Below are 23,429 nucleotides of genomic sequence, written 5' to 3'. Positions count from 1 at the left end.
GTAGCAGTAGTAGCAGTAGTAGTATTAGTAGTAGTTGTTTAGTAGCAGTAGCAGTAGCAGTAGTAGCAGCAGTATCAGTAGTAGTAGTAGTTGCAGTAGTAGTTGCAGTAGTAGCAGCAGCAGCAGCAGTAGTATTAGTAGCTGTACTATCAGTAGTGGTAGTTGTACCTGGGCTCTCCGATGTCCCTTTCTTCATCCTCTTCCTCACTCCCACTGTACTCGTACTCCGTCTCATCTGGAGGAAACAAGCACACAGACTCCAGGTTAACGTTCACACCCTCCTCTCCAAACGCCTGCGTGTTTTGAAACGGCTGGCCCTCCGTGCATCCTCACCCCTCTCCCCCCTCCTCTTCTTGGTGCGGTCGATGTGGTCCTTCAGCTGGATGCGGACCTGCCGCTCGTTGGGGAGGTCCCTGATGAACGGGTGTTTGAGGAGCTGCTCGGTGCTCGGCCGCTGGCTGTGACTCTTCACCAGACAGCTCTCGATGAAAGACTGGAACTTCTTCGACCTGGAAAAAATCACGAGTTAGATACAAGACCAGCGGCGGAAGAAGTACTCAGTCCCTTTAATTCAGCAAACGTCGCAATACCACGTTGTAATAGCTTTTAAAAGTAAAAGCCCTTCATTCAAAATTCTACTTGAGTAAAAATACACAAGTATCACCGGCAAAATGTTAAGTATCCCAGATAAAAGTACTCATCTCATTATGCAGAATGGCGGCTTCCAGAGTATCATTTTATGGAGCCCCCAGGATTCTTTTAATCCTATACAACTTATTCTCTTGTAAAACAAAATAAAATAATTTTTCAAGACTTCGGGGGCTTTTCTGTTCTCCCGTCTCGTAGCAGGACAAGTCACAACTTTAACATTCTCACTGGTGACCTGACGTAAATGTGAGACTCAAACCTAATCAGCCACGTAACTGAAAACACCCGGGTGGCTGCGCAGGAGCTTTAATCTGTAATCATGCCTCATATTCTATAAGTTGATCATATGTTTGGTACGTAAAATCAAAGCGCCTGTAACAGACAGACATGTGTAGTGAAGTAAAAAGTAGCGTATTTGCCTCTAAAATGGAGTAGAGCAGAAGTTTTAAGTAGCAAAAATGAGAACACTCAACTAAAGTACCTCAAAACTGCACATAAGTGAAGAACTTGAGTAAATGTACTTAGTTACTTTCCACCACTGTACCTGACTGACTTGATTTTAATGATTTTAAAGAGTAATTCAACACCAGGCTGAAAAGCAGTGTAAAATAAGCAAAACCTATAAAATAAAGGGGAATTATGGTCGATGTTTTCTTCCATTAATGTTGCTTTTGAACATCGTTTTTTTCTCTCTCTCTCTCTGAAAAATGATCAGTGTAGCACAGCACAAATGAACACACCACAATCACAAAGGGCCAGAGGAGGCGTAATGTGACGCTGAACCTGGAAACTAACCACAGAAACAGCAGAACTGTGCAGGTGCAGAGGGAGGGGGAATATCGTTTCCTCCCTGAATCTGTGGCTGTTTGACTGTACGTGTGCGTTTGAGTGCAAACGTGACTCACCACTTCTTAGACTTGAGTCTGGGGGCAGGATTTCTGGGGATGAGGAAGAGCGCTCGCATCGGATGCATGTCGCACAGAGCTGAGGAGGCGAGACCAGAGGGAAGGGGGAAGGGGAGGGGAAGAAAAAAAGGAAAGGAAATGAAGGAAATAAAATAAAAAGGACAGCAGAGGAGAAAGGACGAGAAAAGAAAAAAAGAGCCGGAAAGAAAAGGAGACAAGACAAGAGGAAACAAAGGAGAGGGAATGAGACAAGAGGAAAGGGAAGGAGAGAAAAAGAAAGAAAAGGAAAGGTAACAAAAGGCAACAAAGGGATGATGGGACACAAGAGGAAGGGAAAAGGAAGAGAAAGGTAGGGCAGAGTAGAAGAGGAAGGACACAGGTTTAGAGATTTTTATCTTCAAGATAAACTGTACTGTGTGTCGGCTGATTACAGTCCAAACAGTCCGCTGCTTCACACTTACGTGGTGCTCCCTCCGCCATCTCTATAGCTGTGATACCAAGCGACCACAGATCGCTCTGCAGAAAGAGACACAGAAAACTGTAAACTTTCACATCCTCGAAAACCTGTTACCGACTTGACTAACACGTCACGGTTTTCTGGCGGATGGTCCATTGGTCAGTGTACTTGCTAAGCGATAAAAATACAGACACACCAAAATCACCCATCTGTCCCTGCTACTGTAGATTTCTGACTTCCTGCTAACATTTCAGTCAATGTTATCCATCTGTTTCTGTTTTTAATACAATTGCGTGTTTTAGCCACCAGTTTGCTATTTAAAGTTGATGTTAATACTGTAAGATGAGCTGAGGGTTTCTTGACACGTAAAGCCCCAGAGGGTCGGAGTTAATGGTGTCTTAAACAGAGCAACGCTCGTCCTCCGCAGGGATTCGTCCTGTCCCCGTTACTGCACATCCTTCGATGTCTGCAGGAGTCGCCCTGACCGCTGCAGATTCCGCGTTTTCGTTTCTGTGGGGGGACTTCGCAGGGGGGTCACCGCGATTGGAGATTAAATGTCTCCGCAAAAACAACAGATATGATCACTGAACCCCTGCAGAGATTTATTTTTAAAGGTCAGTTCAAGCGTCAAGCATTTTGACTCCGCGACTGATGAGAAAAACTGAACTTTGGGAGCTCTACAGAGGAAAACCAGCAAAAACTGTATTTTTTTTCCCCGTATTGTTTACACTGTTGACAGACACTCTTTGACATCAGTTTGCTCTGATTAAATCAGTGCGAATGTTTTGATTTCTATGCAGGGTGTGTAAAATGAGAAGTGGCTGCAAGAGAAATTCACTGCTGAGCCGCAGCATCACATAAGGGGAAGAAAGGACGGCAGAGCATCCAGGGCAGAGTGCAAGTGACTGAAGGGGAACACAAATGATCCAAAGGGGCAGAATAAACCTGCGTTAGTTTGTGTTTTTGATAATGAAATGAACTCTGATGCCTCAGCGAGATGTAAAGGGTCACGCATAGAACCGAATCCACTGGGAATCAGTGCCTGATCAGTGATTCACACACACACACAAACCAGGTCTACCTTGAAGTCGTATGTGGCGTCGGGGTTCTCATCACAGGCGATGACCTCCGGGGCCATCCAATACGGCGTCCCGATAAATGTGTTCCTCCGTCCCACCGTACGATCCAGCTGAGCGCTCACACCGAAGTCAACTGCACGCACACAACACACAGAATCATTATTGTTATCGTTTTAATTAATGCGTCCAACTACGCTCTTTTCTTTGCGGTAAAATATGTCATTTATAACCGCCGTTGCGCGTGTGTCCGTGCGTGTCTCACCCAGTTTAACCTCTGCGTTCTCTGTCAGCAGCACGTTCTGGCCTTTGATATCCCTGTGGATGACCTTGTGCTGGTGGAGATGGGTCAGACCCTGGAGAGAAAGAGGAGAAAAATATCCCAACGCCAGCTTTTTTATACATGCGATGCCGGGAAAGAAAGGTTTGCTGTCCTCCTTTCATCAGGAGAACATATCCTGGTCTACGTGACTAATCACGATACGATATTGTATGGTGAGATAAATACAGAAGCTAAAATTAAGGTTGAAAAAAATACAGTAAAAAATACTGTATATAATTCCTTCAACAATGACCATCATGGAATTCCTTCAACTGTATTTAATTACCCAAAACAGCATAAGATTGGAAATCTATGAGCTCTACTATTTGTTACTGTTCGTACTTATTTATCAGTTATTCCTCGAAATCTTCATATAAACGTATTATTAAGACGCAACAGTAAGAATGATCATCGTTAACTCTAAAGGCTCAGGATCGTTGGGGGGTTTCTGATAAGAACCAGTACAGGCTCTAACAGAAATAATATACCTATGCAGAACTACCTGAAACCTAATTAAATTAAATTAGGGTGTTCCTCAGGGAGCCATCTGGGGTTTTCTTAATGACTACAGTTGTAAAGTTTTCCCATCTTTTTTCTTTTTAATCAACAAACACGGTGGAACCGGTGTTGGTGGGTTTTTTGTTTTGTTTTGTTTATTTCAGGCTTGGTTCTCACCCTGAGGATCTCTCTGCAGACGTAGGCGATCCACTCCTCCTTCAGAGAGTTCCCTTTGGTGTTTTTGATCAGGTCTGTCACCGAGCCGGCCCCGCAGAACTCCATCACCAGCTAAAGACACACACACACACGCACAAATACTGTTACTGCACACGAGTTTTTACATGAATTAAATTACAGTCTCTTAATAGACTCTACTTATTCTAATCTATGGATCTAATCTGTTTCAAAGGAATTTCCACCGGCAGATTTTGTCCTCTGGTTGCTTAATAGTTGGAAACACAATCTGTGTACCGTCTATTTACTATGTTCAAAATCAAAAAATGGCTAATTGAAGAAGAATTTTTACTTATTTTAATTTAAAAATCAAAGAACAGACTACAGGATCCTTTTTTTTTTTTTTAAACGTGGGTATGAATTGAACGTAAATAACATAACTTAACACTAAATCCACTTTTCGGTTTAGCAGGTTTTATGTACAGTCAGTTTATTATAATATCAGTTGATTCTGGTCTCTAGTGTTTATTTCAATGGCCGCTCCCTGCCCTTCTCCAAAAGTCAACATCACATGAACCCCAAACATGCTAACATCCCGTATTTAGAAATATTAAAGATCCCAAGTGTTAATAAATATGAGCGCAGACCACAGCGGTTGCAACCCAAGAGCGGCTTTATAGATGAATGCAATCCGGTGCTTTGACCTACGGGAGGCAAAAGAGAACCAGCTGACCCCAGTGTAAATAAATCTGAGCGCTCCGTGATGGACGTACCCACAGCTGGTCGTCCATTCCAGGGGGGTTTTTCTTGATGAAGGCTCCGTAGTAGGTTGCGATGTTCCTGTGGTGGCTGTACTTCTTTAACATGTTGATCTCTGCTTTAATCTCCTCCTCCTCATCCTGACACACACACACACACAATGCTATAAAATGCAAATTCTGTGCTCACTGAAATGCAATTTACGCTCAATCCCAAGGTGTGTGGGGGGTATGTAGAGATTTACTAAGGCTGTGTGTGTGTGTGTGTGTGTGTGTGTGTGTGTGTGTGTGTGTGTGTGTGTGTGTGTGTGTGTGTGTGTGTTACTTACTCCTGTGACGTCCATGACCTTGATGGCAGCGAGCTGGCCTGTTTTGACATGGCGACCCTGAATGCCACACGGAGGCAGGTTAAAATGAGGAAGATACTGATTAGGATCTAAAATGAAAAGTTTTGACTACACTTCAATCATTTCACCTGCGTGCGTCTGTGTGTGTGTGTAACAAAAACACCCTTTTAAAAACGCCTCCATTAATTTCCTGAGATACTAAATAAAGAAATGTTGATTTCCTCCCCAGAGAATCATTCCGGTGTCGTGAAATAAAAGCTTCATTTTTTCCACTGGTCGCTGAAGTTGAAGTTGACAAGGACAGATGTGTAAAGACAATGTTTAATCATCTGTATTCGTTAATCCCTGACGGGGAGTAAAATGATCTGATCTGTATGTGTTTATGTCTCTGGAGATTCAGGTGTGTAAGTGTGTGCGCAGCTGCGTTATCACGTGGTTTTATGCAACAGCATTCGTCGCTTTAGCGGCTGTTTTGGGTGTGAGGGCGGTTTTATCGGTGCTCGCAGGTGGCAGTCAATCATAAACGGGTTCCAGTTGCCTCGCAAACTGGAATTTACACCCCGAGAACTGGATGTATTGAAAATGTTCACAAAGCAGGCTAAAAAGAAAGCAAATAAGAAAATTAAAACCGCGACATGATTACTGCTGATGGCTGCGTACTTCTAGTAAATGAGGTAATTAGACACAAACATTAGGTAATTAGATCTTTTTGTTTCCCTATCAGTGTTGACCGACTGGTGTGTTCGAGCAATCTCAAGACTCACAACTGTTTCTGTGTTTTTTAGTTGACGTGCGGAGATCACACAAGAAGCTCTTGGACAAAGGGAGAAGAATTGCAAATTTCTATCTCCGGATTTTTTGTTCAAACCACCGTGCCACCTTCCCTGGGCTGCTTTTCTGTGGCGACGTGTTCCAGCAACAACATTAGATACTTGAGTCCGTTACTGCTCTGCTTTGACTGCTGAAAAACTGAATTTTTCCCTTATTTACTAAAAAATTCATCATAAAAGTTTAAAATAAAGATTTTGCTTAAGGTGGTCCCAAAAAAAAATGTAGAATTAAAGTATTCTCTATTCTTTATTCAGTTTGTTCAGTCACAGCTTCTGTTTCCGTGTAAAAGGACGTCAGTGTCCAAAATCCCCAAACATGAAGTAAAACTGACTAATTAGGTGAAAACAAAATCTGATTGTCAGGCTGCAGCTTTACAACCCACTTCCTAGGGCATTTGAAACGTCTTCTCTCCAGCGAGGTCACCTGAAAACACCACGTTCAGCACAGCCTTGGCCAGCAGGGAGGCTAACCGTCCCGGAAACGGAGAGAGGCCTTATGACCTGTTAAAATGAAGCAATGCCTAGATGCAAACCTTTGTCAAGGTTGCGAGGGAAATCGTGATTTTTCCTTTCGCAGATTCTTTATTCTGATTAATTTTTAGAAGCCTGAATAGATGACACAGACCTGTATTTCAGCAGCAACAACAAAGACATTTTCTCATTTCCTTCCCTGCACACAACGCCCTCAGATTTTTTTTCTTGCGGGCCATTGGAGGGGTCTCAACCCCCAGGTTGGAAGGCAGTTCCATTACAGCGATTGAAACCGTACCTGTGGAAGCTGAGCCGAACTGTTACCGAGTCTAACCTCTTCTCCTCCAAACTCTGAAATCAGTCTCACAGCTGGTAAAGTGAGAAAGTGGAACTCCCCCCCCCCACATCACACTCTCTCTCACACACACACACACACACACACACCATTTCCTCATGGTAACCTAGCAACAGGCCTGGCAGGTTGTTTAGTGAGGGCAATGAATGGGGGGTTGGAAGAGCCAAAGTGATGGCAGTGAGTGCATCTGAGTGTGTGTGTGTGTGTGTGTGTGTGTGTGTGTGTGTGTGTGTTAGGAGGACATGATATTTCACACACTGGGTCACTTGCACATGTGAGTTGCTCAGATTCATACACACACACACACTCGCACACAGAGACGCACAGTGTCTTGGTTACTCAGTGTTGCATCAGACACTGAATGTATCTGAGAGGCCGAAACCACCTCAGAGTACGGAAAGTCTCCTTCTTCACGTCTCCCTGTCTGTCCGTCTCTCTCTCTCTCTCTCTCTCTGCGTCTTTCGCCTTTTTTTTTTTTTTGTCCCGTTTAATGTCACTCCCTCCCTCTGTTTCTCAGTCAGTCATGTTGCAGCAGCAGCACTTTTAAGAGGCAGGCAGGAGAGAGGATCGGGCCGAGGGTAGTTTGAGGCGAAAAACAAGGACGCACAGCGAGACTCGCTATTACTTACGATCTAAAGCTTAATTGGTGCTCGCTCAACACTCTTGCCAGGCGTCTCCCTTTCACTCTGCATTTACCACGGCGATTGTGACGGTATAGAGACAGAGAGGCAGATAACACGTGGATGAATTTTCTCATTTCTATCGCCTCTGCACTAGCTGCTCTTCACCAGCTTCTGTAACCTAATTCAATCTCTCGCTGAGCAGTTCTTTAATCTGCCTTTATGAGGAAATGATAGCTGTTCCTGAGGTTTACTTTGAGCATCCGCTGCAGCACTTGATATTAGAATTTGAACTTTTCATGCTTAAAAACGAAGTTAAACAACAGTTAATCTGTTGTTTATAACATTTAACCAGCAAGGCGGCGCTTTTCCTTAACGTTGTTGCAGTTTTTTCCTTATCCTTGATGTTCACATACACACTCTTTTAATAACCAAACTAAAAACGCTAACATGCTGATATTTAGAGGGAATAATGTTTAACATGTTATAGCATGTTACTTTAGTTAGTTTGCTTATTAGCAGCAAGTACAGCTAACAGTTTTGCAGGTACAGGCTCATTAACCAAATTCATTTTGAGTTGATGATGGTGCCAGATGAAAGGTCAGGGGACCAAAGACTTTACGATTCATCCTCTGGGGACCATGAAAGTCAGTATCAACTTTCAGGGCAATCTATTCCGTAGATGTCAAGATGTTTCAATAAAACCAAAAACGTTAACCTCGTGCTGGCGCTAAAGAAAAAGTCAGTCACCGGGAGATGACCGATCGACATTTCAGCCTGTACAGCCATGGCGCCAGCTGGATAAGAATCCCCCCCAAAAGGCTCGCTCGGCCCTCCTAGTTTTTGTCACAGCCCGGTTTGGACTAGCCGTGGCCCCTGTCAAGCTGGTGATCGTTACGTCCGGGGGCACAGAGCTGAAACAGAGCTGAAAAGGTTACAGATATTTTCTGTTTCCGGACCTTGTTTGAGCTGTTTCCAGCGCTTGTTTAACGACTTTCTTGAATAAAACGTCAGGACCGGGTCTTTTTGCACATGTCCATGTTGGTGATTTGTGGGGGATTCTGGGATTTACTCAGCAAAGTTATGATCCGGAAAACTCGGTAAACCCGCCTCTCTGACCTCGGGTTAAGCGTGTGAAGTGTGAGGGAGGACGAATGGCTGCGGTTCAACCTCGATGAAGCAATAAAAAGCGCGGCAGATGAAACAGTGGAGATGAGAGGAAGAGATACCGTCTCAGAGAGGCTCTCTGTTTTGCTATCTCTCTACCTCCGACACTGACGGCCGGCCACAAACCGTCTCCCAAAAGGGGACACAGACCAACCAGTGTGTGTGATTGTGTGTGTGAGAGATTATGGCAGAGATGAGATGGCATGAGGAAGCTGTATTGAAACAGCAGCTGAATCCTTACACACACACACACACACACACACACACACACACACACAAAATCGCAGGGGGGGAGAGATAAAGATAGCGATGGAGCGAGAACAGAGCGAGGTGGCAGGTGAGGAGGAGGATGACTGGAGATAGAAAAAGGGCAGACTATCTTTTTGAAGCGGCCTCAGGCGTAAAAACACACCTCGGGCCCCCATGCTCAGACAAGACTCACATTCCTAACCTGAACACAAGCCCCGACACATTGAGACTGAGACAGAAACAGACCGAGAAAATACGAGCTGAGCTTCCATCCCTGTGTCGTTATATCATAAGTCCACTGGAGACACCAAATTCGGGCAAACAGCGACAGTTTTTTCAGCGTATAATTATGACATGAAAATAAAAGGTCTAGTAAAAATATAAACACAATAGTTTCAGATAAACATTATACTTCCTGTTGCTCCTGTTTATAAAGAGCCTGTTATCATTTTAAGGCCAGCAGCTGGTGCATTGGAAACTTCTACATGCTGAGTCTTAGATGGAAAAGCTTTTTAGTTGCATAGTCATCTGCACGTAAGTCATAAAATTAAAATATCATAACCTGGGCTACGTTTTTAAACTGGATTTCTGCAGTAAACACAAGGAATTGAGATCCTAGTATTCCCAGGAATTTTTTGCCAAAATTTGCTCCCTTTTTCAGGTCAAATATCAGCAAGGAGCCCAGGATTTTCAGCATATGTGTGCCTGTGTGTCCACATTTAACAAGGATGCCTTCTCCAAAACTGATTTTCACTGCCATCAGACTGTCGTACACTGAAAACGCTGTTATTACAGTAATATAACTGAATCAAATTTTCAGCAGCAGCAGTTTCTTCCAGTTACTTTTCATGCTAACATGTCAGTTTACAGATTAGCTTCCTGATGAAATGATTTTTAGGAAAAAAACAAAACACCTGTGCGCGCTTGAAATGAACCGGTTTCTATGAAGTGTTATCAGACCACGTCTGAAGGCAGAAGAGGTCGAAGTTTGTTCTGAACGGCCACACTCAGCGGTGGGGTGAATTTCCTCCTGTCAAAGAGGAAAAACGGGGATATCGGTGAACACTGTCAGACGGCCTCTCCTGGAAGGTTTTCGTGGTGTTGCACAGAAAGTGGCAGAAATAGTTCTTTGGAAAATGACAAAAAAAGAACTTAAGAGAAAAACGTTCGAACCCCGCCTACATACGGTGCCTCCATCCCCAAATCTGCGAGCAGAGTGGTGTTCGACAGGCGGAGCGTTGAGTGCACAAGAAGGCCTGGTGTTACAGCTACAACAGCAGACTTCCCATGTCTCAAAACACCAAACTTTTCCTTCACTACTTCTGCCCGTGCTAAGAACCCGAAGCAGCACTGTAAAGATGGTCAGGTGCTTCCATATACCCATATAATATCCTCTTTCCTGCAACTCTGTATGGGTGGCATTTTGTTTTTTCCCCCCTCAAACATGATTTGCTTTTAGGAGGAACTGTTCTACTGGAGATATTAACACACAGTCGAAAACAACAGTAACGCCTGAAAAGCAAGATAATGGTCATGTTATGACGTGTTTTCTGCAGTTCTGCGTTTGAAATCTAAGCTCCTTTACGGTGACAGAGGTCAGTGTTTCTAGGAAAATAATGTTAAATTCCTGGGAAGTCACCATTTTAAACTTATGGAAAAATCACTGAACCCCTAGAAGGCAAAAAGCTGTAACATCAGAAGATCAGAGAGGCAGCTCTGGTAGAAACACACCAGAGTCAGATCTTTGTTTTTGTTTGTTTTTTTTGGTTTTGTTTATGGAGCAGTGAATTTGCATTCTGAGCTAAATCAAACACTTCCGTTTACGTCGTGTTTACAGCTGAGTCAGAATAAAAGCCCCTTCGGCTGCCAGGAGTGTGACGAAAATGAGACATGAACGAGGCAGGAGACACTGATGGAGGGCTCCTAAACCTGATACCTGCTTCTGCGTGGTCTCACCTAAATGCCTCGAGCGACGAAATCAATTTATAGCAGAGTTTCGACAAACGACAGAGTGATTGTGTTCACCTTTTCGCAAGAAGCACGAAACTGTTCATTTAAATCATTATCAGTGTCACAAGTCAAAAAAAATCACATGTGACAAAAATGTATTTTCTCCCTTTCAGGCAGTCTGAAGTCTCACTTAACCGTATTAACACTGACACGAGTACAGGAGATTTACAGTGAGACAAATTAGAGAGATAGTCAGAGAGAGAGCCACCGCTTGCAGGTTGCTGGAGCCTCTCCGCGTTTCGATCGATACGACAGCCTGAATTAACTCCACTCTGTGAACGCTGATTCACTGGCTAATCAAATCCGGAAAAACCTCTCAGCAGGTTAACGTTGCCTCCTCGCCGGTTAAACCTTGCGTGCGAGCTTTGGCGCACCTGAAATATGAGGTAGACTGAAACGAGCGTGATCAAAAGGTCACGTGTCTGTTGCGAATGGGCTGATTAGCGAGACATCAAATCCTAACTTGCTGAATGTCTCCGTGGATAACAGCAGCAGCTAAACGCCCGCGGTAAAATGTAAACTTTAAGTGCATTTTTCACGCTTTAATGCTCCCTAAGAACAAACTAGTCTTACACCATCATTCAGGTATTTCTCTTTTAGTGCTGGCTCACTATCTGTAACTGTGAAATATCACTAAAACTGGGAGCTGGGAGGCGTGAGTGGCCCCCGAGGGCAGAGAAACGATCCGCAAAGCTGCCGGAGAACGTTGGCAGGGAGGGTGAATGAAAAGTATTCTGCTCTGGGTCAAGAAATGTCACAATGCTGGGAAGTAACCGAGTATTTCCACTCCAGCGCTGGAGCTTAAGACGAGCATTTCCATTCTGGAAAACTCTCTGCTTGTCCTTCTACTTGTGCTTGAAAATATCGGGTAACATGGTTCCTAGAAATCAGCCGACGTGTAATTGCAGTTTCTTATGAGGTTTCCTAAATTTGGCAGCAGTAAGAGGGAAAATGGAGACGCTTCGTGTTCATCAACTCTAGTTCATCCTGATTTCAGCCTTGAGAGTCCTCTACTTGAATGCACAGTAGGTCAGTTGACATGCAAGAATCTAGGAAATCTTGAATATTTACACAGGTTTCCGCCTGTTTTTCAAATCTTACGTTTCTCTAGGACAGTATTAATTACACAATAGGTATCATCTTAGGGTCGTGGATTCTTTATGGATGGATCCCGATTATTTATATTCATAATTATTATGGTTTTTCATTTGGCAGAGTTCAAAATGCTCCTATAGCGGCTCCTCTGTTTTATTTCCTATATAGCGTGTTGACGAGAAAAGTTCTCCACGTTTCCACGGTTTGTGTTTGCATTACATTCCTGTCAGTCGTCCTGGTGCGACTGTGTTTTGTCTGGAGACAGCGTTTCGAAAGAGGAGGATTAGGCTGGGTCCTGTTTTCTCCAGGCGTATGGTAACGCCTGCAGAGCAGTGGGTTTTTTCTCTCAGCAGGTAAAGTTGGTTAAAAAATGTGAAACAAAGTATGTGACAGGTAAGAGAATTTACTGAGGTTATACAGATCTAGAAATTAACAAACCAACCATGATGTATACCCTTAGATCGAAAGCAGCACGGTAGTGATTTTCAGGTCACAAATGGCCTCTGATTAAGAGCTGTTGCAGAACCTGGCCGTCCTGGTCCTAAAATTTTTCAGTCTTCTAAATGGAGGGGGGGAATATAATACGATGATTAGTGGGGTGAGAGGAGTCATGAAGAATCTCGTGTCCCTTTTCCCGTGGTCTTATGGTTTATTGTCCAGACCATAAGTCTTTGGACAGCTACACAGTTTTCTCTGGCTTTGGGCTTCAGCACATTTAATTTGAAATAAAATGATGGATGCTAAATGAATTAAGTGCCAAGTCTCAGCTTTAATTTGAGCAGTTTTACATCAATGTAGAAAGAACTGTGTGGGAGATGAAGCCCCTTTAAACACTTAGTGCCCAAAGTCTAGGGGCTCAAAAGTAATTGGACAGATACAAATTCAAAGTCAAACAAATTCATCCTATTTCATTTTTGGTGGAAACTCCATTGCTGTCTGAAGTCTCTGACCCACAGACACCAGCAGACTCTTTGATGATCTCCCAGAGCTTCACTGCAGCCTCCTCCAGCTCTTGCTTGTTGTGGGGTCTCTCTGCCTCTAGTCCGGTCTCCACCAAGTGGGCCGCCGCTCAGTCGGACTGAGACCGGGGGGACTGACTCGGCCAGTCGAGGATACTTCCACCTCTTCACACCCAAAAGCTCCGTGGTTGCTTTGACCGTATGTTTGGGATCGTCGTCCTGCTGAATGATGAAACGTCGTCCGGTGAGTTTTGATGCATTTGACTCAATCTGAGCAAAGGATGCTCCTGTAAACCTCTGCGTTCACGCTGATATTTCCAACGGCAGCGAAATCATCAATAAATGCCAGTGTGCCGGTTCCACTGGCAGCCATTCATGCCTGAGAACAGAACCGCCGCCATGTTTGACAGATGAGGTGGCGGCTTTGGGTCATGAAGTGTTCCTTTGATTTATGTTTCATCAGTCCACAGAACTTTGTTGCAGACCTCTGCTGGTTTTCTTTTTGTGTGTTTGTGTGAGATCTGCAGCCTCGCCTTCCTGTTTTTGAGGTTTGCCATGGGTCTGGATCTTGTGGTGCATCCTCTGCGGTTATGTTCACTAAGTCTTCTCTTGATCACTGACACGGAGACATGTCCGCCTACATCCTGGGGGGTGTTCTTGACTCACGGTGCAGACATAAAGGGGTTTTTCTTCACCATGCAAATCATTTTCACATCATCCACTTTCTAATGGCAAACCAACCAAATGTGATAATTCTCTGATAGAATTTTAAGCCTCATTATCGCCTCTTCACTATCGACAGGCAGCTCCACCTCAATCGAAACTCTCAACTCTCAGTCAACTGTGAGCTTTTTTTTTGTGCATGAATTAGCATCGAAACAACACACAGCTGCCACAGAAACATTTAGCAGCCAAGTGTCCAATTACTTTTGAACCCCTAGACTTTGGGCACCAAGTGTTTAAAGGGGCTTCATCTCCCACACAGTTCTTCCTACATTGATGTAAAACTGCTCAAATTAAAGCTGAGACTTGGCACTTTAATGTCGTTCCCATTACTTTATTTTAGAATGAAGTTGCTGCATGAATTGAACGTATGATTTGGATAATGTACCAATATCAGGGAGTGTCTCTTTCTTGCAGTTTTATGATTCTTTTAGTCCAAGATCTTAATTTACCTTTATCTTAATTACCCACCGTGCTCAGTGACCGACCACAGCTTGTCTTAATTTTGTTCTATCAATCGTCTTGGCAAAGGAGGCGTCGCCCTGTAGGAACAGCGGATCAACGCCGAACCTCCAGCAGACACAGTAAGTGTGTTGCGGCTCTGCGTGTGTTAACTGCTCTCAAAATGAGAGAACGCAAACACGGTAACACACGCAGCCTCTCTGCTGAGTTGTTACAGTCTGCGTGGGCGTCTTCCGCTGCCTGACAAAGGAGAAGGTCGGTAGTAACTTCAGCTTTTGGCCAAAAATTAGATGTTGTTGATTCTGCGAGCTCATGTTGGGATCAGGAGGAGACGAGGATGCGGTGACTCCCCCAGTGAGTCAACGGATCTCAGAAAACAATGTCCAAAAATCTCACTGGCAGCAGACGCACGGAGCCCACACTAAACTCATTAACTTATCCCTGAAATGTCCTTAATTTCTCCTTTAAATCAAGATTAATTCTTCACTTTGAATGCCAGGTCTTAAGCAGGTGAAGCCGTGCTCATATTGTAGCGTAAAAAAATATGCTTAATATTTGATTCTAACCATATGCAAGTTTTAGAGCCTATAGAGATGACTTTTTCAGAAACGCATTGTCTCCAGTGTACACGTTTTAGGTAATTAGTTCTTAGTTTTGTCAAGAAAGTCCTTTAATTAAATGACAAAATAAGTCGTTTGTCCACTGCATAACATAATTATCTTGTATGTCTTTTAGACTGTGTCCTTTTTAAATGGTTGTTAAGTGACAATTGTGTTACAGCTATTTATAGTTTATATATATTATAGTTTGTTTGTTTTTTTAACCAAATGACCCTTCGCTATGTCCCGCCCCTCGACCGCAGACTGGCCAATCGTAGCGCAGCATCATCCGGCTGCGACCCGGGTCCGACGGACTCTCCGTGGACTCTCGTGCGCTCGTTTAGGGTTTTCCTCATTTTTCAGGCTGTTTTTTTTGTTTTGTTCTGGATTCAGACCTGGATAAACGCTTCTGCGCCGGGGCACGTGTAACAGCGACACCGGTCACAGTGAGCCCGATCCGGTGGACGCAGAAACCCCGTGGAGCTAACGTTCGCGGAGCACAGCACGTCAGTCGTCAACTAGCATTTCTATGCTACGTTAGCTAGTGAGGGTATACTGAATGTGACCACATTTTTTAACAGTGAATAAAGACCTACCCTGCTTTACGGGAACACTGCTGCTCCTTAATTTCACCGCCTTCTGTCCCGGTTGACCGGTGATGTGCTGGTTCACTTTTACACTGTGATGCGTAGGATTTAGCCTCTAGCTTGAACTTCTCAGCGCCTTTTCTGCCGCTGAGTCGGTCTGACATCCTGGCTATAGCCGTCAGACGCGCCCCGCAGACCGTTCTCGCTGCCTCCTTCCGTTTTTCCACAATTTCGGACATGATCTCTCCGGTGGCGGCGGTGTGGGCGCCACGCTAGCTCCCACGGTTTGACGGGCGTTAGCAGCGGCTAACAACAAAGGGGCGGGGCGCAGCGAGGCGTCATCCACGTTTTTTTGTTTTTGTTTTGTTTTTTTTCCGTTTACGGCCTTTGAATGTTTTGAGCTTCGTGAACAACAGGCTCTCTCTTTGTTTCCTGTCTGCCGTGTGAGTGTATTTGTTGATCCGGGTGGCGAGCCGCCGCAAACAGTCGCCCTCACGGGGATAAACAAGGCTTTCCTCCCTCCACTGACTCTGTCGCTCTATAATTACGTCACCTAGCTGAATCCATAGTTTAATAGTTTTTCCCTGCACTTTTCTAATCAGTTCTTTTTATTTTTATTTTAGTTGTTATGTGGCAATGCGTTTTTGATTAGGTGTTGTGTTGTTACATTCAGAAACACCCCCCCCCCCCCCCCATTAATTTTGTCCTCCATCTTTAATCACTGCACAACCAGGACCCTTCTGCCCTCGGCCGCACTGACAAAGGTCAGCGGGGCGACTTTGTACTTTTGACAAAGCGCAGCACGCGAATCGACGCGGGACGAGACCCCCACCGCGTACACGGTAACGAAAGTGGCAGTGGTGGAAAGTAAAGTGCACCTACACAAGCACTCTACTTAAGCACAGATTTGGGGTACTTGTACTTTAACGGAGTACTTCCATCTTCCCCTACTATCTACTTCTACTCCGCTACATGTCAGAGGCAAACATTGTGCTTTTTACGCCACCACATTATCTGACAGCTTTAGTTGGTACTTACTTTGCAGATTCAGATTATTAACGCAAGATATATTATGACGTATTATTATCGATTAAGCTGCCTGGCAGCATGTAAAGTGATTCAAATTTGACTCACATTTACCAGCTGCAACATTAAAGTGAATACACATTAATGCATCAATAATTAACATCCTATCAATTTTTTTGTTTGTTTTCTGAGACGGGACCATTCTCCATGGTGAATATTTTTACTTTTGGTACTTTAAGTATATTTTGATGCTTTTACATTACTTTTACTCAAGTCAAATTTTGAATGCATGACTTTGACTTTGTAACAGAGTATTTCTACACTGCGGGATGAGCTCTGATTTGCCGGGTCGGCAAAACACGCGGAGCCATTAAACCATCACAGTAACAAATCTCTTATCAGACTTTTTCCCGACTCTTTTTTACTAGCAAAGAGCAGTGGAAAACATAGGTAGCAGCTTCTCATTTTTAAGCTGAATGTCAGCTGGTTTAAATGGGGAAAAAAATAAATCACAAAATTACAAAACCGTCTCAATGACGAGTTCCTGACTCCCTAGGTGTTTCATTCTAAGATGGAGGGGAATTTTTGGGTAAATCGTTGATAAAAGGAAGCTTCACACATGTACACGGCAGTATGGGAGTTATAGATCATGAGTTCATACCTTGTAGACCTGCCCGTAGGTTCCATTTCCAACCAGTTCGACCAGCTCAAAGATACCAGCTGGGTCCTGAGAGAGAGAGAGAGGGGTAGAGATGAGTCAGGAGGAGGAGGAGGAGGAGACAGGGACAAAAAACAAAAAGACAAAATGGAAAAGTTTTCCAGGAGATAATAACTCATAACGCTGACTAAGCTGGACACAAGATGGATGTAGGAATTTAATGTGGAATTTCACCTTCACACACACACACACACACACACACACACACAGACACAGACACTGAATGACTGAGCACTGCATACCTGTGGTATTACCTTGGAAAAACCCTTCTTATATCACCCCGCTTTTTTTATTCCTGCAGTAGGTAACTTATGAGTTTCCAGCCATCCCGTGTGTAAGTCCACGCTAATGCAGACCAGGCTCGGCTGCCAGTTTCCTTTACGGCTGCCGTTTCGCTAGCTTCGGTGCAAGGCCCCTGTCGGCGTGTGTACACGCACCGAAATGACCGGGTTCCAGTCAGCTTTCTGCAGTGATCGGACTCCTTCGCCGTTCATGTAAACGAGAAACCTGGGTTAAAGTGAAGGCCTGAATTCCGCAGCTGGATTCCTCCCGGGGAAAGCTAACGTTTCGGACGTGTGTACGTGTTAACCGGGTATCTGATCTAAGTTGGTCTTGTGGTTTAGCCAGCGACTGTCTTGGTCTCGGGAGAAAGGATTTTAACGGAAAAGTTCAACATTTGGGAAAAATGCTAGATGCTCATTTGCCTTCTTGCCAAGAGTTAAACGAGAAGACTGATACCACTCTGTTGTGTGTACGTTAAAGCTCATCTAACTCTCAGCTAGAAAGCTAATGAGAGTGTTTCCCAAAATGCTGAACTGTTTCCTTTACACAGCAGCATCAACTTGTTTGTATAAACCTTTACTCTCCCTGTCGGGCCAAAAGGAGTGAACACTATGGCAGACTCTCCACTAAAGTTATGTTCCAGGGCTGTATTTGTTTTAGCACTTTGACTTTTTAAGAATGCCAATGAGATTTTGAATGAGGGTTTTCTGACATGTGGGAGAGAATCTGGACGTTCCGATTTCACCGGAACAGTAGAACGACAAAAGACTTTGCAGTATGAACGGAGCTGAGTGCGGATTAAAACACTGCTGAAAACTGAAGTTGAGTTGAGTTTAGTTGTGTATCGGTCTAAAATCCGGCGTACGACCGTTGACAGTGACCAAGGAAACCACCCATACAGGATACCTCCGGACGGATGAAGGCCAGCGGGCCCTTTCAAACACACATATGCAGGTGAAACACGCACACACGCGTACACACACACACACACACATAGCTACACACATCCATCTACAGACACACACGAGATAATCTTATCTTCAGGCTGATTAAAATTCAATAATCCTCCCAAAACACAAATCTTGATCTTTAAGCATACCTGTGTGTGTTAGGTATTAACATTGGTGTGTGTGTGTGTGTGTGTGTGTGTGTGTGTGTGTGTGTGTGTGTGTGTGTGTGTGTGTGTGTGTCTATTAGCTTACAGTAGGCCACAGGAGAGCGTCGGTGACTATTACAGTGGAGCTTCCTGAAAGGGGATTAGCTTAAAAAGCATCGTTCCTTTTCACTCAAGGTCAAACAGAAGCACATCTAATCCTGGAGGACCGGGCCTCACGTGCACACGCACACACACACACACACACACACACACACACCTGTACATGCCAGTTAAGGCTCTTACTAACTGTAGGGCCAAATGCATAAGGAAAACACCAGTCGAAGGACAAGGAGGATAAGAGGAGCTGATGTAAAATTTACCGAAGGCCCACGTGCAACCTGCTGGCGGGCTTCACGTGGCTGGTAAGATTTCCCACTGATGCACGGAACAGAGCTGCACAAATTTGTACGCAAAAAGCGTGAACGTAGGACAGCGCGAGTCCGGTTATGGAACAACGATTCCCAGGAAATATCCTCCCATTACTACAGTTTAACACAATCAGAGCACCTTTGTTCTCAGTGTCGTCAGCTCCAATTTAACAATAGATAGTGTCACCAGAAACTATACGCCTCTTAGAGATTTGGAGCTTATTCGAAATGTAACATATTTCAAATTTGACTTCGCAGAAACCAGTAGAAATGTTTTTCCAAGGTTTAAATTGTCTATCTTTTGTTTTCTGGAAGCTGTTGAGTTGGAGTCATAATCCGCCATTTTCGTTCACACGGCCTTTAGAGGTCCGCGTCGGGTTTGACGTAACCGCTGATCATTCTCGAGGTGCGGACACAGCAACGGAGTGGACACGCACACGTCCACGAAGGTTGGGAATATGATGGAGGTTTAAACCTCGCAGGCCGTCCACGCGCAACACGGATGCGGAAACTATGACTTGAACTTTTGGTCGTTCATTTCTGCTTGTGAGGATAGAGGCCTCGGAAACCCAAGAGTCCAGACAGCTTGTCAACAGGTTTGTTCTTCTTTAAGTGAGAAAATGAAAGCAAATGAGTCCATCTTGGACCTAATGCTTGAGCTTTGGGCTTCCTTACCTGCCGTAGGTTCGCACGTACACTTTTTGGATGCAGTCGATAATCCTAAAAAGGCGTTTCGGGCCCTCGGAACATTTCCAGATCGGTGATTTGGACAGCGTGACTAAACAATTGGCTTGTTTACAACCTGTGGAATCGTATCACTCGTGTTCCCGACCTGTTTTGACTCTTCTCGCCATGTTCCGACCTCTCAGCGGTGATGGCTAAGACCGTAACTTATTCACAAAACTAGAAATCAAGACCCAGGCTGTGCATAAAACTGGGTTTTCTTAGGGAGAACATTAAAAATCATCCCTTTTTCCACCTGAGTGCATTCCACCCTGTCTGAAAAATGGAAAAGGACATGGGCCAACAGAGAATAACAAGGCTGTGACCTCTGTGTCCTCGTCGGTGGCTCTGTCAAGACACTAGCAGCTATTAATACTGTCCCTGGCCAGAGCTATCAGAGGAATACAACCTCAGTCTCTGACATATTTCAGAGTAGGGCCTGTCAGCGTGGAGGATGGAGACCTCAGCCCTAATGGGGAGATGCAGCGGGAGGAGGGGGAGTAGTAGTGGAAGATGGGTCAAACTACATGAGGAGATGATCAGAGGAGATCATTGGGGACGTGACGCTCTGCAGAAAGAGGAAGTGTTTGTGTGCTTTCAGTCACGTAAAAATGTTTCCTTCCAGCTTTCTCTGCTCCGTCCTCGGTGACCTAATTTTCTAGTCATCGTGCCACTGGCGGCGAGAGCAAGAATTCACATTTTTACGTGAACTCGCACATCTCTTCTGATCCTTCTCTCTGTCTCTCTTTGTCCCCTAGTGTTGGTGTGTGTCTGTATCTCTTTCTCTCTCTCACAGACACACACACCCACACACACACACACACACACACCCACACACACACAAACACACACAGACATGCAGTCCCACCCGGTCGATCATGCCCAGACTTGATTGTTGCTCTGCAGGTACAACTGTGTTGCATAAGCAGCAGGAAAAAGGAAGGGAAAAGAAGAGCTGTGCAGAATACCACACACACACACACACACACACACACACACACACACACACACACACACACACACACATACCTAGTCACATGTGACATCTATAGTTCATCTTGAACCAAGCACCTGAAATCCACATAAGAATTTTAAGATTATAGTTCTGTGACTGGATCATCAGTCTCTCTGTCTCTCTCTCTCTCTCTCTCTCACACACACACACACACACACACACACACACACACACACATTCTTGCACCGTCTCCTTCTGAGCATTTCCTATCCTCCCGGGCGCGCACGTGCACGCGCACAGTCCCACAAACAGCCACTGCGATGCAATGCTGCTGTCGCCACAACATCACGAAATGGCGGAACTCGCTCCTGTTGCGGTTATCATCGCTATTATTCACGGTGTCCGCGAGTGCGCGCACGCGGGCATCTGTAACCTCTGCATCTGCGAGAGTGTGTGTGTGTCTACGCGTCTCTCAGTGTGTGTGTGTGTGTGTGCTGTGAATCTGTCAGTGAGCAGGAAGCTTAACATCTGTCCCACATAGTAAGCTACAGACAGTGCGGCCTCTATTATGCCGTATGACGCACGCGCACCCGAGATGGGTGCACGCGCACAGCAGCAGCAGCAGCAGCTCTGGGCCTCATCACATCACGTCCCAGTTGTTAAGAAAAAAAAAAATCAACAACAAACAACAACAGGAGTGTCGGCGGGAGGCCACATGAACCCAGACTCTGGTATCCGACCTGATTTCCTCAGTCACTGGCCGCCGTGCACGAGCACCACGGCCCACACACACACGCACACACAAACACACACGCTTACAGGATGTCGTACATGCATGTGCACGCACACCACCGAGCGGGCGGCAGCAAGAGCAAGAGGGAGACCGGGGAGACGCATCCTTGCTCGGTGTTTGGAGGGGAGGGAGCGAGTGAGGATGGAGAGGAGAGGGGAGGACAGAGGGGGGGTGGACAGGTGCTCAACAGCTTCACACGCACGCGCACACATAGACAGCTACACCACACGCACGTGCACACGTAGGGAGACATTTACCCGTAGTGCAGACAGGTCTATCTCGTCCAGACTCCGCGCCGGGGAGTCGCTCGCCATGGTTCTCTCGGTAGATACGGGACTCAAGATGGAAGCTTCCTCAACGACCATCGACCGAGAGGTGCAGAGCGGCGGGGATGAACACACACTCACGCTCCTCTAAAATAAATAAATCCCCCCACCCACCCCCCAAAAAAAAAAAAAAAAATCCCGGGAAATGCTCGCGCAGGCGACGCTTTCCCCGAAGCAGAAACGAGCGCTCCAGGAGCTGGAGAAGGCGGAGGAGGAGCGCGGGAGCGAGGCGGTGTGCGCGGAGCTCCAGGTGCTACATGCTGCTCCGGTGGATCCGGTTGCTACATGCCTCCACCTCGACCCCCAGTCTTCACGGGAGAGGAGAGGAGCGGGGGGTGACACGGAGATCGAGAGAGAGAAAGACAGCGACCGCGCACACACACACAGACACACACACACACACACACACACAGTGAGAGTGTGAGAGAGAGAGAGCGAGAGAGAGAGAGCGAGAGCGCACGGCAGCCGCGGCGCGCTGAGGGCGAACACACTCCGTCCGTCCGTCCGTCTGTGTGGCGGAGCAGCAGCGCGCTTCCCGGGAGTGGCCTGCGAGGAGGCTGCGCTACAGACAGAGACGCCCAACGCTGTCACACACTCACATACGAACACCGCCGGCGCGACGGCGAGAGGAGGCACATTTACGCAGCCGGCTGTTGCCTGTACGGCGGCTTGTTAGGGACAAAGCTAAGTGGCGATCAATCGACACTCCGAGCTGCAGGTCACTGTCTCTCTCTCTCACACACACACACACACACACACCATCGAGCGCGTTGATTGCCTGGGGGCCAGGGCGACCCCCCCTGCCCCTTTTCTGTCGCGAGTGTCAAAAAGAGCCCGCGGGGGACATTCTCATGTCTCCGTGTCACATCAGAGGGACATTTAAACGGCGGCGCCGTCGCCCTCTGCTCGGCTCAAATTCCAACCTCACACGTGTCCAGACCCCGACAACCGGAGGCGGGAAGCAACTAGACCCGTTTACGGGTTTCGAGGATCGTTGTGCTTTAGCTAAGCCCTTGCATTGCTGTGCCACTTCCCACTCACACTCCACTGCACGTTTTTCTTTTTTGTGTGTGTGTGGCTCCGCTACATTGGCGGCGACACTTTGCGGACTAGGATTTTACAGAGCACGTCACGTGACACGTCTTCTAAAGCGCGGCACCCCTGTCGCGGACCAGAGGCCAACGAGCTCTTGCAATAATGATTTTGAAAACAAACATAAAACCAAAACTGCGTCTGGTCTTGGCTGAGTTTCAGATGTCTGTGAGTTGTTGGCAGTTTTACCAAAGAGGCAACCCCCCCCCAAAAAGAAACTTGGCACTGATGCATCGGCTTTAAAAATCCACTTCAGGTAGAACGAGGTTTTGCTGCTGACGCTCTATTAGGCCTCGTAGCTTTGGTTTAATTAGGACTTTAAACGCGGGACAACTGGTGAGTACATTTGTCTTTATACTGGCGCTTTTATTTAAGCAAAGGAGACGTGGATACTTTTTGACACCACTGTTAACGAGGCCGCCCCCCTCGTCCTTTCCGACCCCCCTGCCTCTCATGGCACTCCCCGGCTGCTGCGACCCCTTTTTTCCCGGGACCTATACCCGAGTTCCACCCCCGCGCCCCTGCGACCACGTCTCCCGGAGGTTATGTTCACATATCGCCGAGCTGTTTACCCGGTCAGGTCTGCGGCGCGACCGCATCGACACCTGCAAATTAGTTGTGTATGAGCTACAAGTCTTGGCAGGCGGTTTTGGCCCCCGGGCCCCGGGTCGAGGCTCG

General features: G+C 46.0%; 1 protein-coding gene across 1 annotated transcript in view; it reads right to left on the bottom strand.

The window, feature by feature from the left end:
* Positions 1 to 21,745, bottom strand: part of tnikb (TRAF2 and NCK interacting kinase b) — a 58,820-nt gene extending 37,075 nt beyond the window's left edge. Inside the window, 11 exon segments of the mRNA XM_040126442.1 lie at positions 169 to 235; positions 334 to 509; positions 1,554 to 1,632; positions 2,015 to 2,069; positions 3,092 to 3,222; positions 3,352 to 3,442; positions 4,084 to 4,194; positions 4,854 to 4,979; positions 5,168 to 5,224; positions 17,000 to 17,065; positions 21,591 to 21,745. Of these exon segments, the coding sequence (XP_039982376.1) occupies positions 169 to 235; positions 334 to 509; positions 1,554 to 1,632; positions 2,015 to 2,069; positions 3,092 to 3,222; positions 3,352 to 3,442; positions 4,084 to 4,194; positions 4,854 to 4,979; positions 5,168 to 5,224; positions 17,000 to 17,065; positions 21,591 to 21,698 (1,067 nt within the window). The 5' untranslated portion in view covers positions 21,699 to 21,745.
* Between the last annotated feature and the right edge of the window lie 1,684 nt (positions 21,746 to 23,429).

The sequence above is a fragment of the Xiphias gladius genome, chromosome 5 (genome assembly GCF_016859285.1).
Source record: "Xiphias gladius isolate SHS-SW01 ecotype Sanya breed wild chromosome 5, ASM1685928v1, whole genome shotgun sequence".
Classification (NCBI taxonomy): Eukaryota; Metazoa; Chordata; class Actinopteri; order Istiophoriformes; family Xiphiidae; genus Xiphias; species Xiphias gladius.
This window is presented reverse-complemented; position numbering and strand designations above follow the sequence as displayed.